Consider the following 17,406-nt stretch of genomic DNA (forward strand, 5'->3'; position numbering starts at 1 on the left):
GGCAACCCTGCTTAGGACCGGAAAAAGTTAGACAACCTTACTTTAGCGTTTTATTTACAGCTTTTACTCTTCATTTATGACAAAAATTTGCGGGAAACTCGATGAAGGGTAAGTTATCTGCCTCATTGGAAACCTTTTATCCCCTGACAATCTTGATTAGGGGACCGAAAAACGTAGGCAACCTTAGTTTAACGTTTTATTTCCATCTTTTGCTCTTCATTCATGGTAGCGATTTTCTGAAACTCGATGAGGGTAAATTACTTATTTTTAGGCACCTTTTAACACCTGTACACCCTGATTTATTTTACGTGAAAGAGGTAGAAATTCTTACTTTCACGTTTTATTTACAACTTTTACTCTTCTTATATGGTAGCTATTTTAGGAAACTCGATGAGGGTAGGTCAAGCCTAGTGGGATCTTAGACTATAACCCCATGTGGTGCCTCTTAGCTTCTTTTAGACTACAATACAACTGTAAAATATCACTTTTTATTAAAATTGTTTAGTTATTTCTGTGAACGTAGTAGTTGTAATTTCATTTTTCATTAAAAATCTTAAAAATGCGAAAATTTTCTACTTTTTCACTTTCCGTAACTCTGGAACCGTTCACTTTACAAAATAATGTTTAGTACCATTTTGTTCGTAATTTAGTGTAGATTATTTTGTATATTGCACTTTTTGCGCTAAATCCCGTAGGTGTCTAAATATTTCCGAAAAACTGATAAAACTACTAATTTAACAACTTCTTCCCCCCCTCCCCTCAAAACCCGACGCTGAAAACGGTGTAACTTTTTACCAAACAATATGTGGACAGTATACAACAATTTGGAGTTGAAGGGAAACTTTTACTTTGGATGTTGAGGTTTATGTCTAATTGCACTGTACTATGTGCCATCCTGATAAATTTACCGACGAAAAATTCACGTGGTAAGTAAAGAAATACATAAATAAACTTCCCTTCTAAGTTTTTCATTAAATTTTTCTCAAAATGTGAACGGCATGAAAGTTTTCCGCTTTTTCGCGAAAATCCGCTTTTTTTTTTTGGCTGTATTTGAGATTAATATAAATCTGTTTAAAAAATCGTGCCAGAAAAAGTGGAGGTAATTTGATTTTAAAAGCTTGTTGTTGTAGTTAAAATGAATTTGCATTTTTTCAAACACATATAAGTGAAAAATAAATTTGTTTGGGCAACATCAAACACATGCATCGATGGAAATGGCTCAATTGTTTGAGAATTCAATCCTTTTACATCCTGCTAATATTTTATCTCTTTTGAAAGTTTCAAGCTATTTTAGCATATGCTACTTTTAATCGTCTTAATTTTATATTTATATTAATTGATTTATTTTTACCCCTTTAGTTTTTTGTTTCTAAATAAGTGCTAGTTTTCAATTTGTTTCATTAATTTATTGCGCTTCCTTAAACCATCACCCCTTTTTTCAATTAGAACCGTTCGCAGCTGCTAGTCGCAGAGTTCGAGAACAGACAGTACTTTGGTAATTTTCAATCCGCGTGGAGTTCAGCTTTTTTCTAAACTGGCACTTTCATGCCTGTCAGGATATTAAAAATTACATTGTTATACCAGACTCCATATAACCGTATTCCCTTCGATGCAGCCTGTTTTGTTTTCAAATAATGCATAATCGCAACTAGTTTTTTAACTAGTCTAGCCGCAATCACTACTTTGAATAGGCACAATTGTAAGGACTACTGAAACTCAGTTGAAATCCTGTTAAACTATAGTAGAACTTCGTTTATCCGGCTTCCGGATCTCCGATCAATCTGGATCAAATTCGTTAAGTTTTAAAAAAGTTTTGTCTTCACTTGAATAACAAATTTAAGGTATGAGAGCTGAACTTAAGTGAGCCAACCATTTGCTTTTTGTTTTGATTAAATTGACAACTCCTTCATAGATAATATCAATCTATCAAACATCATGGCTTACTTGGAGCTCCAGACCGACAACAGAGCAGCTGAACCATAAATGATAAAGCGTTTGAATAACATAAATGATCAAGTGTGGATTGTGTGAAGCAAATTTTGTTACAAAGCATTGTTGTTTGCAGTAACAGAAGGTGCATCTGCTTATTTTAGGATTGGTTTTGCTTATTTTCCTTACTCTGGATTATCCGGATTGCCTTTAGTCCCTGTTAGTCCGGATAATCGAGGCTCTATACTCATGCCCGACGGAAGGCCATTTCAGCCTAATCGGAAACTAGGGGCCCGGGCCTTTGGGGGGGGGGGACACTGACGCAAAAAAAAGAAAAGAAGCAAATAAAAAAGGAAGAAAATGGTGGGGGGGGACTCCAAATAAGAAAAAAACGTAAAGATTAAATAAAATTTACTCTTTTGCATGTTCTGCTGTGGCACTTAAAATGTAGTTATGTTTTCTGGTAAGCAGTCCCCCCCCCCCCCCCCCGGGCCGTCGTAAGAGATGACAGTGCCTGGGGCGCGTATTTTCTGGCATCCCCTTCCTCCCACCTTCTCACACACAGAAGGCCTTCTCACATACAGAATGTACAATGGAAAAGTACCCAACATATTAATTTCGTATATAATTGAACACGTAATCTGAAATATTTCTATATGGTGCCATTCTAGATAAGAATTTCATCTAATGTGCTGACTTTTAGGAACAATTTTTAATAAAGAATGATACTGAAAAAATTTTTTAAGGCAGCTAAAGCTTAGTTTAGGGAGCCCTCTCACATCCCAGCGCCCGAGGCGATTGCCCCGCTCGCCCCCCTCTTCGGACGGACCTGCCCTCCCTTTTCCCCTTTTCTTTTCTTGTTTCCCCCTTTTTTCTCTTTTTTTCCCTCTTTTCTCTTTTTTGAGCAATCGCGATTGTTTATTGTTCTCATTTGACCGTCTTTGATGTCCGTGCCTTTTTCAACCCTCACTGTCACCTGCAGGCGCGGTCTCTCCGTCCTCCGGCAGCCGCTCCTGATCGGTGGCGTCCATGTTCTATACACACGCACGCTGATGCACATACACACACGCGCGTTTTTACACACATACACACACGCCAACGTGCATACACACAGGTTTACACACACACAAAAGCCTACACATACACAACTAATACACATGTCTCCGTTCAAGAGGAGAGGTAGGCTTGGAGGGACAGGAGCTGTGTCTAGAAACAAGCGAGTAGGGTAGTAACCAATGAGTAGGATCCTGTCGCAACTCGTGATTGCGAAAAACATAATTTGAATTCAAAATTTCAGAATTCAATTTATTTTCTTTTTCTTTTTTAGAGGGCGGGAGGGGCCCGGTGGCTTAACTGAAAGGGGCCCGCCTTGGCTCTCTGCGGTTCTGTCTATACTATAGTAATAGAAGAGGACATCTCCACTTTTTGCGTCTTTCTTTGGTAGTTTACATTCAAAACAGGGGTGTTAGTGATCCGAAATTTCCGAAAATTTTGAGCGGACAACACATTCTAGGGCTGACGAATTATTGCATTTTTTTCCCAGTGATTTCAATGATTTTTGTATGCATTTAACGAGTTTTCCCTGGAAAGGGGGATGAGGGGTCGAGCTTCTTCATAGTTTCCGAAAATTTCACAATGTCTTCGGAAAATTTTTCATTATCACCCCTGAATTCAAATGTATGAATAAAAATATTACAATACTAAAACGTCGTCCGTCAAGGTATGGCGGTTAAAAGTGCTTCTATATTTGAACGAAGCCATTGCTTGCTTGGTGATATTTTGATACTTGAAACTTTAACCGTAACTCCTGTGGATTAACTCTCCACTCTAGTAGCTAGCATTCATTGTTGACCCCTTTTTCGTTTCTTCATTCTCTCCTAAAATGAATGTTACCAGAAAAACAGTTAAGTGACCAGATCGAGTTCAGCCTTGTCGAAATAAAGCCTTTCCCTGTGCATGTCAAACATTACCAAAAAATATTATCAAATTATCATAATTTCATTGTTAATGACGTCATGAACGTTACTCGAACAGTGAATTCGCTATTATCTATATGAGAATTTCATTTAGTACAAGAACGAGACATCTACCCGATATTAAAGGACGGCTTTTGTAACAGCCTACATGTCAGGAGAAGAAGGATATCTACCGTGGGCAGGTCCGCTCTAATAACACGTTCACCTTTCACTGAACTCCCTAAAATGTTGTAAACATTAGTATCAGAGCCATACTATTCAACCAAAGTACCAAATAAAGGAATGTACGCCAATACTAAACGGTACTAAATCTTTGAAATTGTCTCCTGTATTAATTTCTCACGTATTTCTTCTTGTTTTCGTCAACTGTTAGCATCTTGTGTTTACACAAGATACACTAGCTGCGTTGCCCGGCTTTGCCCGGTGTACTTTGAAAACAAAAATTGTGTCAAGTGACGTATATTCAACAATCAGGCATAAATAAAAGAAGAAAAAAACCATCATGCAAAATTTCCTCTCCAAAAAATGACGACAGATGTTAAAATACTTTTAAGAAATTAAAATAAAATGAGAAAGATGGATTTAAAAAGCGTAACCATGGAAACACAAAATAAAATAAGTTTAAGAATTGAAAATGAGAAAGATGAAAATGAACAATGGATTCAAAAAGGTGTTACCGTGGAAACGCAAAATAAAATGGTTAAAAACTTGAACAGAGAACAGATTTTTGAACTTAATTTAATTCGCTTGTAACTTTTTTTCTAATGGAGATAGAGGGTTAAACTTTCGACCATAAGTTGAGTTAGATCTGGAGTAAAAAAAGCAGCTCTTTCGAATGGTGTCAAAAAAAAAAAAAAAAAAAAAAAAAAAAAAAACTGTGGGATAATTCCTTCGCTTTTTATTGATAGATTTAATGAAGAAAGTAGTGCCTAAATTTCAGCTAAGCCTAAACAAATTCGAGCTAAAAAAGCAAATAACCGCCGCCGTAAGTAATTAGAGCATTGAAACAAATTGCGTAGAACGCGGAAAATTCTTCTCTTTCCAACGTTATGTAATATAAATATTTGCAAGTAATTTTTCACTCCCATACTCGGGAATTTACGTCAAAATTGGGTCTGAATTGGAATAAAAAAAGAACTATTCATCGATTATTATTTTTTTTCCCCGAACTGGCCTGCAAACCTTCTCAAAGCTTAAAAGGAACAAATTGTGAAATTTTCAGCGAAATCAGCCGGGTAGTTCTCGAGTTTAGCGAGTTCAAACACACAGACGCTTTTTGGAGACTTCATTTTTATGCTATGTAGAGATCATCACACTGGCGCGGGCGTGATATTATGTAATGAAAAACAGCGTAGTAGATTTGTAAATTGCCTGGATGGAACCATTGTAACATAAACAGTGCATTGAGCCAAAAAGTTATTTGACACGAGAGGAAACAAACAATGGTCACTCGACTATTGTTTTGCATCCATCGCTTTTAAGCATTTGGATAAATCGTGGTTTCGTGTTCAATTTCAAGCTTATGAAACTCGTAAGTTTTTTAGCAGCATAAAGAGAAATGAAAACCGCCAATTCAGTTGCTATGGCATGGGGAAAAAAAGTGATTTTGATAGAGTATCGAGGGAGAATCAATACTGTTAATTTTTACATGGGAGACATTATAACAAGAGAGGATTAAACCCGTTAATTTTATTTACCTGGTTACGACAATTTTAGCGTTTGAAAAAAAAAAAATTGCGTTATCCATGCTGTGTAAAAATTTCACTACATCAAATGTAAAAATTTCACTACATCAAATGTTTTTAGTGGAAGATTTTATTGAAAAGAAACTATAAATATGAGCCAATGCGAAACAACATTATTTGAAAAGTATTGCTCACCTATGACGTTGTGCAATTTGAGTTAAAAAACCACAAAGATATTGTTTCAAAATCTTTGTTTAAAATCTTTCTAAAAGAAGAGTAAAGCATGCTTGCCTTGCTTCGCACCATTACCTCAGTTAACTCATACTGTATAAATCCTTAACATCAAACACGCTCCTAACCACAAGATTGTGTTTTTATTTTTTTATTTTTTAGAGAGAGATAATCATTTGAACTTTTTTGTTGAACAGTTTTCAAAGTTGAAAATTGTTGAACTATTGTACTAAGCATTTTTTTCCCTTCAAATTCTGCAAAATTTTCAAACAAATAACACTATGCGTCAAAAAAAAAAAAAAAAAAAATCTTCAAAAAGCTTTTGACATAATTCATGCTGATTCTTGTGCAAAATGGCCCCCTGAATCCAAATATGAGCACCGTTTTCCCCCTACACATACCACGTTTTGGAAATGGCGCCCCCGAATCTTTTAAAGATTTCGAGTTTCATAGCCATTATTTTTATTTGCAGGAGAAGGTAACGTTCTAAAAATTAACTATTTTCTGAGGGGTTAGAGTTAGAGTAGGTGCAAAGTTCAAAAGCATGAACATTTAGACCAAGTTCGGAGACTCATGGGGGTTTTCCCCCCTAAAACAGTTTAAAAATCAACAAAACCATTTTTTGTTCTATTATTTTGTTTTACAGGTTTTTCACTTACTTTTCGGCGTAAAAACCAGAGAATAGGACTTACTCCTATGAGCCCATGTGAAAAAAATGTTTCACGTTGTAAAAAAAAATTACAAAAAATATTGGAAGCATCGTATTTTGCATAGTTAGAGTCGCATCGCAGATCTTCAGAAAAAAACTTTCCGTATTATTCAATTTGCATTACCAGACATAATTATAATTAAAAATGAACTTAGGTATGCTTATACGAGTACTATTCCTTTAATGTACATTTCTATGGGTGCTCTGCTCCCATTGTTTTCCAAAATTTTAAGTGGGGCTCAGATATTTTCCCCATGGTTTTGCAGGATATTTTCCCCATAGAAACCAATTTCAGTACAGATTAGAGTTATTAAAATTGGACAGTTTTAATAACTTATTAATATTAATTAATTGCTGGAGAAGAAATGTTTTTACATTTTTTGCAAAGAAAAAGTACTAAAAGCAAGGATTTCTAATTTCAAAGGGGGGGGGGGCTTGAGCCTCCACTTTCTCTCCCCCCCCCTGTGGTGCCCTTGCTTGGAACCCCTGTCTTATATGACGGTTTCGGTCATGTAGCTCTGATTTACTTTTCCATTTTTTTTAAGCCCGTCTACCCGTCTGCAACGCAACCAGGCCGAGAAAAAGCGTCGGGATCGACTCAACTCCTACATCAGCGAACTGGCTAACATCGTTCCCATGGTGAACAGTGCCGACAAAACTCTGGACAAAGTCAGCATCTTACGGCTCTCAGCCGCCTACCTCAGGCTCAACAAAAGTAAGCTGCAGTGCATGATTTCTTCCCTTTTTTGCTCGTTATTATTTAAACCATTTTGGTATCCAAGCCCGAGTAGACCATTCAATCCGATTTAAAGGGGGGAACCAGTTTCGACGGGTCAAAAAATCCACTCTTTTTTTATGCAATAAAATGTCAGGAAAACTATTCAAGAATACGTTGCCAACATTTCACTGAAATGTTCCGTTTAGTTCCCATGCTATGAGCACTTAAAGTGACTGTGAAGATTCGAAAACGTTCAGTTTTTTTTTTTTTTTATTCAAACGCGTTTTTCTCGAAACAACTTTTTTTCAACGCGTGATAGGCATGCTAGATCAAAAAGTTACTGACCAATCGTTCTGAAATTGTGTGTGAATATTCTTTATTCAATTATACTCTATATGAACCTTACTCTTTGATCATATTATAGATAAAAATGAGAGGACCCCCCCCCCCCAAGCGCAAAAGTGCACACACCCGCCTTAAATATCGCGACCCTCTCCCCACAAAAAGCCCCCCCCCCCCGAAAAAAGTGAAAAATACCCCTTTAAACACCTTTTCCCTAAAAATTTCAATATTTAAATGGCGCAGTCTGCACCATGACACCCCCCCCCCCCAGGTAGGCACCCCTGTGCAAACATTTTTTTTTAATGCAAGAAATGCAAAAAAAAAAAAAAAAAAGGTAGAAAAACATAACATTGTAATAAAACACTTCAAAAACGTACAATTTTCAACTTTTTGGATCACAATTAGATTTATATTCTTAGGAAATATGTTGTTTATGTGAAAGAAAAACTGTAATTACAAAAATGTGGCTTCGGTAATGCCTACCAAGCAACGAGCTCTGATGGAAACTGCCCCGTGAACAACAGCTTCTAACTCCACAAGTTCTGGTGGAAATGACTTCAAAACATTACAAAGTGTACTTCAAAAAGATGAATAAATTATCCTTCAAGTTAAAAAAAATTCTGATTATTTTTTTCCTGTTAAAAACAATTCATGAAAAGCACTTAAAGTTTAGGCTCCTGTATTCCCCCTTTTAGGCAGAGAGGTACGGTATGATGTCTGCGTTGATTTCCGTTCCTAATATGCTCTTTAATCACCTCTTAAAGTATTAATACCTAGAGTTTTGAAGCACCCTGTACGTATTGAAGTTATTAGTTTAAATTTTGTCCTTAGATCTGACAAACAATCTCTCTTGCTTTTCAAAAACTTTCTAGAAACATTTTCTAGTTTTATTGAAATTTGAAGAGGAAAAAAGACTTCTATTCCTATAGGAGTAACTATTCCCATTACCCTGCCGCCACTGATTGAGTATGCCAGACCTAATACTCCACAAGAGACTGTATTTTCGTTAATGAATTATTCATAGACTAGTGTGAAAGCGAGGTTGCAAGTCACAGTTCTTAAAGCTGTATTGACTGTAAAAGTAAATTGGGAAGTCCTGTCAAGAATTTTGTTCTAATTTAAAATAAGCACAAAATGTACTCAGGCAAATTTATGCATTGAAAATAATAAACCACATCAAATCCTTTCTAATGTGTACATATCTTTCTTTTTTTGTTACATGCACAGACTAAAAACTGCGCGACTTCTTGATAAATACTACAACCGCACTTTAGTGCTACAAAATTAGCAGTTTTCAATAAGAGATGACCGTCTTTCAGAAATTGATTTGATTTGGTTCTTAATGTTTTCTTCGTTTTGGTCTACGTCAGTGATTCCCAACCTGGGGGCGATCGCCCCCAAAGGGGCGATCGAACTCTTCTAGGGGGCGTTAGGGGGGCGACCGGTATTCGGATACCTGGTAATGGGAAATTCTTGACTTTTTAAAAACTATATTTATTAAAACAAATCGGTACACAATTCAGAAATATCTTTCAGAATACCTATGTTGTGTAATACTGAAACAAGCATATGGCACTTCAAATCAAAGGAAGTCGTTCCCAGAAAATAAGGCATGTATGATTTACAGCTCAATCAAATCCTGTTCGGATAAAAAAAAAATCCCAAAAGCGAAAAATAATATCTTTTATTGTATTGCCGTTTTCACGAGGAAGAAAAAAAATCTTGTAAGCGCTGTCTGACCATTGGCGCCAGCATATATTTAACGCATGAAAAGTGGATGGATATGTGTAAGGAATGGATTTTTGCATTTACTTATCAGTTGTCATTCAGAATCTTGCAATCAGCGCATAAACCTCCTTACGTAGTTTCTATTGTTTGATTTAATTTAGTGAATTTCTGTTTAACTGTGCATGTTTCGTAGTGTAGAAGCTCGATATGAATTCGAAAAAGAAGTGCTGGCAGTATTCAGCAGAGTATTTAAAATTTGGTTTTGTCACGTCACAGCAAAATATGCAGTTTCCGCATTGTCTTTTGTGCGATAAAACATTTTCTAGCAATGAAGCGATAATGAAGCCCTCGCGAATGAAAGAGCATTTCTCAAAGCAGACCAGATAGCCCTGATGTTCTTGGAAGTATATCAAGACAAGAGGAAAAAATAAATGAAAAGCAACCCTCGAGGCTGGAGAGGGGCTCACGGCTTATTCAGTGGCAGTGTAGTAAAAACTTGTTCTGCTTGTGTTTTGTTTGGTCACTTTGCCGCCCCCGTCGGGAGATCAAGTCAAAAAGGTAGTGACGTGCCGGATTGGGGTGTGAAGTAAAATGGCTGGTCTTCTAAAGCCCGATATCTTCTTCCCGTAAAAGCAAGGTAATTTTTAACGTAGGATCAGGACAATCCGAAGAGGGGGGGGGGGGGCGCCAAGAGATGAGATCAGCCACAAACTGAGCTTCTACTGTGCATTAAAATTAGTCTTCTTTTTTAATTCTTATAAAGTGTTTTTCTTAATCTTAAATAGTTTTTAAAATGCTAGCACATTATATTTAATTTTTTGATGCAAAAAAAAAGTGATGTGCACAATTATTTTATAAATGAAATCTGATATTGTTAACAATAAAAACGCGAAAATATTCGGTACTTTTCCAATATACTTTCACTGTCGTTGTTAGCGTGAGTTTGGCAGCATTAAAATAAAGCCAATGTTTATTGGCCACTGGAGTATTTTTGTTTTACGAGTAAAACCAGCTTCCTTTTCCGTGTGAGTGTGAGTGTGTGTGGAGCTAACTTAAGGGCCGACTGGTCTTTCAGCCCGTTGCGGGGCGGTGCGCTGGCACCTGTGCGCCCTGGAACCTCACCACCTATGCATTTTTTTGCGCCCTCGACACTCTACGCCCTCAGCTTATTTTTTTTTTGAGCCCTCGAACCTGTGTATCTTTGTTGATTTATTTATTTATTCCTAATTTGCGTGCTTTGGGAGTCAAGGCTGGCGCCCTCTTGAGGACCCAGTCCGCCCCTGTATGCACTGTGAGGAAATTAATTTATTTCACGAAATGCATCTGTTTCTTAACAACAGTTGAGCAATTTATAAAAGCTTCGTGGGAGTGCCTTCGGATTTTTGGTATTTCGAATTTTGACCGTCTACTGCAATATGCATTGACAAATATGTATCTTTTGAGCCCTCCAGGAAAATTTTGAAATGATGAACGTATGTGATACATAAGGTTCGAATTTAATGCAACTTTCCAGGACATTTGCCGATAATCTGCCTTTCCAGAAGGTCGGGGGGAAGACTTATGTGCTGATTATCCCTGCTCATTGGAGTCCGGGCCCCAACCGGAGATGAGATAAAATGTGTTTCACAATTGGGTCATTCCATACAGATTCGGATGAGTGCGCTCAACCATTTTTAATTTTTTTTGAAACTCATATCCCAAAAAGATGCATATGAATGATGCTTAAAACCACTTTTATTTTATCTCTAACCTTAACCCTTGATTTTTTAGAGGTCATCAAAAGTCATTTTCGTAGTCAAAAATGGAACTTTTAGACCTTTGCACTTTGATCCAAATCTAATTGAATAGCAATCATGGCAGAACATTTTCCATTTTGATGTTAAAGTAAATAAGATAATAGTCTCACACACTGAGTAATGTAGCTGTAACTTAATAATTAAAATAATGGCAGCAGGCCAAAGTTCAAGGTCAAATGTAAAATGTTTACTCATTTCAAAGGGTCATAATTCGCTTAGGGGATAAAAACGCAAAGTGAAATATGGCAAAAACTAATCACTGAGTTACACTAATGAGAAAATATAGCTGTAATTGTGTGTTTGTTTACCCTTTATAAATTACAGCCCCTCAAATTTCAGAAAATTGAGAAAAATGACATTTTTAGACCCCTGTAAACCAAAAGGGGATGGAGTTAAAAATAAAATTTCTTGGCCAATTGAATATTCCATTCAAGTACTATACATGTTATATATATTGTTTTGTGTATTTGGTTTTTAAAAAAGATACGGATTTTTGAAATTCAGCATTTTTGCAAGTTAATTAACACATTAAAACAGAAATAAAAAATCTGAAAACTTCATTGCACTTTCTTAAATTACGTATAGTGTCCTCTATGTAATTTATTATACTGGAAAAAGATATTTTAAGTATATAAATAATTATTTTAATTTGATAACTTAGAAATATTTGGGCATAAATGAGTAGTTCATACATTAATGACAGCTTAAAGGTTTGACTCTGCAAATAAAATTCCCAATACAATATTTAATCACACTTTATGCCACCGTATTTAAATACTATCACTGTAAAATTATTAGCACCTAGCAGGTATGAAGAATAGTGTGTTACTAAAAAGACTATTAAAAGAAAATACCCATTATTGTCAAAAAAAGTTATTACATAGCTTGTGTTGATCACTAAATTTAGAACCCCTGTCATTGTCTTGCCCCTAGTACATTTTCAAAACATCAAATTATGAGTGTGCCTTGGTAAAGCACTCCAAAACGCCATATACTTGAGTCACCATTACAACTATAGAACTACTAGGCGAGTTCATTTTTTCAAAACTACACTCAACCAAGAAATAAAAAACGCACTTTTTAAAATTTAAATTTTGTATATCTAATGTTTTTGCATATGTTTAAGGCAATTTAGGTATGTTTATGTACAGAGCATATGTTTGTGTGCATTGAAAATTTGTGTGTGTAGATAAATTAACTACTTAAGCTGTCAATCAAGTATGAACTACTCATTCATGTCCAAATATTTCTAAGTTATAAATTAAAATAGTTTTTTTTTAATACTAAAAATATGTTCTTTCAGTATAATATATTACATAGGCCATTTAAGAAAGTGCAATGAAGTTTTCACACTTTTTATTTCTGTTTTAGTGCGTAAATTAACTAGCAGAATTGCTCAATTTCAAAGACCTGTGCCTTGAATAGAATACTCAATTGGCCAAGAAATTTTATTTTTAATTCCCTCCCATTTTGGTTTACAGGGGTCTAAAAATGTCATTTTTGTCATTTTTCTGATCTTTGAGGAGCTGTAACCAATACAGGGTAAGCAAACACACAGCAACAGTTACATATTCTTATTAGCATGGTTCCAGTGATTAGTTTTTGCCGTATTTCATTTTGTGTTTCCGTCCCCTACGCGAGTTAGCCCCCTTTGAAATGAGTAAAAATTTTACATTTGACCTTGAACTTTAACCAATTGCCATTATTTTAGTTATTAAGTTACAGCCGCGTAACTCAGCATGTAAGACTATCATCTTATGTACTTTAACATCAACGCGTAAAATTAACTGCCTTAAATGTAATTCAAATAGATTTTGGCCAAAATGCAAAGGTCTAAAAGTCCCATTTTTGATTGCGAAAATGACTTTTGATGACTCTAAAAAACCAAGGGTTAAGGTTAGAGAAAAAATAAAAGTGGTTTTAAACATCATTTATATGCATCTTTTTGGGATATGAGTTTCAAAAAAATTAAAAATGGTCGAGCGCACTCATCCGTTGAATCTGTATGGAATGACCCAAGAAGTGAAGTCGCATCTGTTTTTAGGTATACCTCTACTACCTCACCCTATAAATTCTCCACTTTCCTGAACCATTCTGTTTATTACAGGTATTTTACTTTAGCAACGATCTGAAAAAAGACTGGTTTCATTTTTCTCTTTCTTTTTTTTTAAATTCGTGCCTCGAAAAGCTAGACATTGATATATCAAAAATTTTACAATTGCAATCATTTTTTAGATCTTCGCTCACCAGAGTGCTTTTTGCACTTCTCATAAATTTTACTGTGCTTTATCAATGATGTACTTATTTATCCAACATTTAGTTTACTTCAAACCGTTTATTTACCGACCGAATGTGCTAAACATTAGGTTATCCTGTTCAGAGCAATGCAACCTAATCGAAATATCACACGTTGCTCGTAATTGAACATGTTCTGTACTAAACAACTTGTAAGAAAGCAAAAAATATGCCAATTTCGGTGCAGGTATTTATTTATTTATTTATTTATTTTTTGAAAAAATGTCTTTTGCTTTGTACATTTCGCACGAAAGAAGGAATAAAATGTTGTGTTTTCTTGAACGAATTTGACAATCCGAAAAAAGTAAGAGTTCCTGGGAAGTTATTTTTCTTTGTATAGCTTGTGTTTTTCATTTCAAATCAAAAAATGCTATTACTTACTCCTTATGTTTTCTACTTGATATGAGTATTGACTCATTTTCTACACCCACTCATAATCATATTGGTTTTTATAACTGTTTTAAAACATTTTCAGTGGGTTTGAAACTTTGTAATAGAAATGTAGTATAAAAAAAGTTCTCAAAATAAACATACAACTAATTGCTGTACTTATTTCTGTTACTGTTTCATGGTAATTAATTACGGATCTGTTTTTCATATTTTTGATCATAAACTAAACATATTATTTGCTTACTAAGCTTATTACTTGCTTATTACCTTCATTGCCGATATTTAATCTCCGAAGTTATCTTATGCATGTCAAGCTCCCTCTCCAGAGAAATATTAAATCAAAAATATGACTTAATTATGTCCTTTTTTTTTATTGAAATGAAAAGTTTCATTTAAGATACTGAAGCAACAGGTTGCTTACTAGTAAGCGTTATGTGCTAGCTAATCACCAAAATAAGCTAATTGAGAGAAGAATCTATAAATTGCAAAAGTGGCAAAGTGTCATTCATCTTCTGCTTTCTCACGTAGCAATAAAAGAACAACTTATGTGTCTCGTGTGTTAGGAAGCACAGAACATGGAAAATTTTGCACAGGCAAAGAGATTTCTTTTTTTTTGGGGGGGGGAGGGGAGATCGCTGGGTAAATCAAGCTAGAAAGTTTTTTTCAACCTACTTCAAAAATAAATAAATGAAATAAATAAATAAATAAATTTTCATGACCCTCGGGGGAGGGGCCGAATATCCCATGATATGGGGGGGGGCGACCAAAATAGGTTTCGCACGCGGGCGCTCAGACGCCTAGCAGCGGGCCTGGTCATCTCTCCTCCTGAGTAACAACACAGTTTCCAGGAGAATGGATGAAATGGCTGCTGACGTTGAGTGCAAACTCATAAATGTTTTGAAACAAAGTAAATTTGCACTACAAATTGATGAATCAACTGTGACAGATAACAGAGCTATTTTATTAGCTTACGTGAGGTTTATTAATGAGCTGAAACAGATAACTGAGGAAATGTTCGCCAGAACTTTGATTACTGATACAAAGGGATCGTCGATTTTTAAAGTGGTGAAGGATTATTTTGAAGAAAAAGAAATTCCATAGACAAATGCAGCAGATGGTGCCCCTGCCATAGCGAGTCGTCATATTGGGTTTCTTGCACACCTTAAAAAAGGAGTGCCAGAAGTGATTACCATCCATAGTGCCATTCATCGTCAACACTTGGCTGCAAAAAATTGAGTGGTGTTTTACATGAAACCTTACAATTAGTCATTACTGGTATTAACAAGATCAAAGCTAATTCTCTCAATGATAGCCTGTTTCGAGAGTTTTGCCATGAAAATGATGAAAAATTCGAACGCTTGCTTTTACATACATCTGTGAGATGGCTTTGCAAAGGAAATGGTTTTCGCGGTTTCTTTGAATTATTCGATTCTGTAGCTGAGTTTTCTCGACTTGCATGATCCTGCTTTAAGTGAGAATTTGAAACAGCGCAAATTGGAACTTGCGTATCTCACAGATATTTTTGAAAAAATGAACGAATACAACATTAAGCTTCAAGGAAACAAGATGAACCTCATCAAGGCCAAAAGCATAATTTCAGCATTCATTGCCAAATTCGAAATCCACAAGGCAAATATTGGCCGTAAAGAATTTATCCTGTTTCTGACTCTAAAAAAAAGTTTAATCGTGGATGATGAACTTCCTGAAGAAAAATTTTTAATTTTTTTGATCACCTTGATCAGTTGAAAAAGAACATGGAATCAAGTTTTGCAGATTTGATCAACTTACAAATTCCTGACTGAATTTTAGACCCATTTAGTTTTGAAGATGTGGATGAACTGGAAAACTCTCTGCAGACAGAGTTTATGGATTTGAAATTTGATTGTGAATCAAAAATTACTTTCAAGCAATACGGTTACGAACTTGCCTGGGTGAAGCTTATGGGTACTTACCTACAACTTTGGAAAAAAGTTGAACAGCTCCTGATCTCATTCCCCTCAACATATTTAGTTGAAAGAGGATTTAGCTCTGTAGTGCAGCTTCTCACGAAGCAAAGAAATAGATTGGACATCTGCCTCAAAGGGGACCTCAGATTAAATCTCACTAATATATAAAGCCAGACATCAAAGCTTTAACGGAGTTCCATCAAGCACAAGGCAGCCATTAAAAAGGTAAAAAAGAACAAATCTTAACAGTTAAAATTTTCAATTTTTTCCGCATTTGAATTTAAAAAAAAGCATGTTACTGAAAAATGCAGTAGTCTTATTTTTGCTAAGTATGTAAATGACGTTGGTTAATTAAAGCCCTTCAAATTACGTTTTTTCTTTTTTTATGGGGGGGGGGGGAGGGGGAATGGGTTAAGAGTAAAAATTTAGTTTTAAAGCTAATTATTACTTTATCATGCACTTTTTGAAGCTTTAAACTAAAATTAGGCGTTCAGTAACATTTATCTTCACTAAAATCAGCGCCATCTAATTTGTGTTTTTAAGGGAAGAACGTGGGGGACGATAGGTGTAATGTAACTTCCGAAAGGGGCGATGGGCCAAAAAAGGTTGGGAAACACTGGTCTACGTTATCCTCAAATTCAGTTTCAGATTCTGAATGTTCGCTTTCTTCAATATTCTCATTTGATGTATTGAGAATGCATTCGTTTTTTTGTTTCTTCCATCGAAAAAAAAGGGATAGGATTTGTTTCATAGTACAATACTCTGAAGCAACGAACAGTTTTTTCCCCTTTACGAACTGCATTTCTCATCTAGTGTGCAACTTGACAGGTATGTTGTTCTTTCCCAATATTTTCACCAATCGTAAATTGTTCTTATAAATACTCCTTCTGCTTTGAAGTGAACTTGAACTGAGCTCGTAAAGATAGGGCCCATCCAATTTCATTAAATTGAACTTTTGTCAATGCAGGGGTATTTATTAGTTGAAAATTTGAAGCATTTATATAAGATGTTTGTAAGAGCTTCTCTCTATACATCTTTCGTATAAAATCCATTTGCAAGTTGTGGTCAAATGTATGTCAGGAACAATTAGAATAAATAAATTTATTTGGAACAAAACAAGACGAGTATTGGTATAATAGTCTAGATATGTTATGCACAATAGATCCACCTGGTACCTTTACCAAAACGGGCATTTTCTATTTAAGAAAAACACTCTCTTGCTGCCCAAAGCTGTTTATGTTATAAGGTACACTTCTTTGTATTAAATTAAAAATAAATATGTTCAAAAAAAAAAAAAATCTGGGTGTGAAAATATTAAATAAATAAATATAAAAAAAACGCCATAACGTACTAACTTGGAACGATTATATTTCCAAAAATAATAGGAGTGACACCGATTTTTTTTGCGCAAATGTTAGACAAACATGTTGGTTTGCAACCAAATTTAGTATCAGATCTCTGCTATGAGGGCGACAGTTGTAGTTAGATTTTAAATATTTGTGTTTTTGTGAAATTTATCGAATAAAAGTTCCAATATCTTCTGGCGCCCTTATAGTGACACCGATTTTGATACATATTTTTGATGTATGTAAGTGTGGCTAGAAAATGATCTAAAAATGTTGGTGTCATCATGAAGGCGCTTTGAGAAAATTGGCCTTGAA

At 35.3% G+C, this 17,406-nt stretch overlaps 1 protein-coding gene across 1 annotated transcript in view; it reads left to right on the forward strand.

The window, feature by feature from the left end:
- LOC129224763 (hypoxia-inducible factor 1-alpha-like) overlaps positions 1–17,406 on the forward strand; it is a 389,541-nt gene that overhangs the window by 329,528 nt on the left and 42,607 nt on the right. Inside the window, exon 7 of the mRNA XM_054859311.1 lies at positions 7,076–7,245. Coding sequence (XP_054715286.1) covers positions 7,076–7,245 — 170 coding nt within the window. The remainder of the gene's footprint in view (positions 1–7,075; positions 7,246–17,406) is intronic.

The sequence above is a fragment of the Uloborus diversus genome, chromosome 6 (genome assembly GCF_026930045.1).
Source record: "Uloborus diversus isolate 005 chromosome 6, Udiv.v.3.1, whole genome shotgun sequence".
In the NCBI taxonomy this organism is placed as follows: Eukaryota; Metazoa; Arthropoda; class Arachnida; order Araneae; family Uloboridae; genus Uloborus; species Uloborus diversus.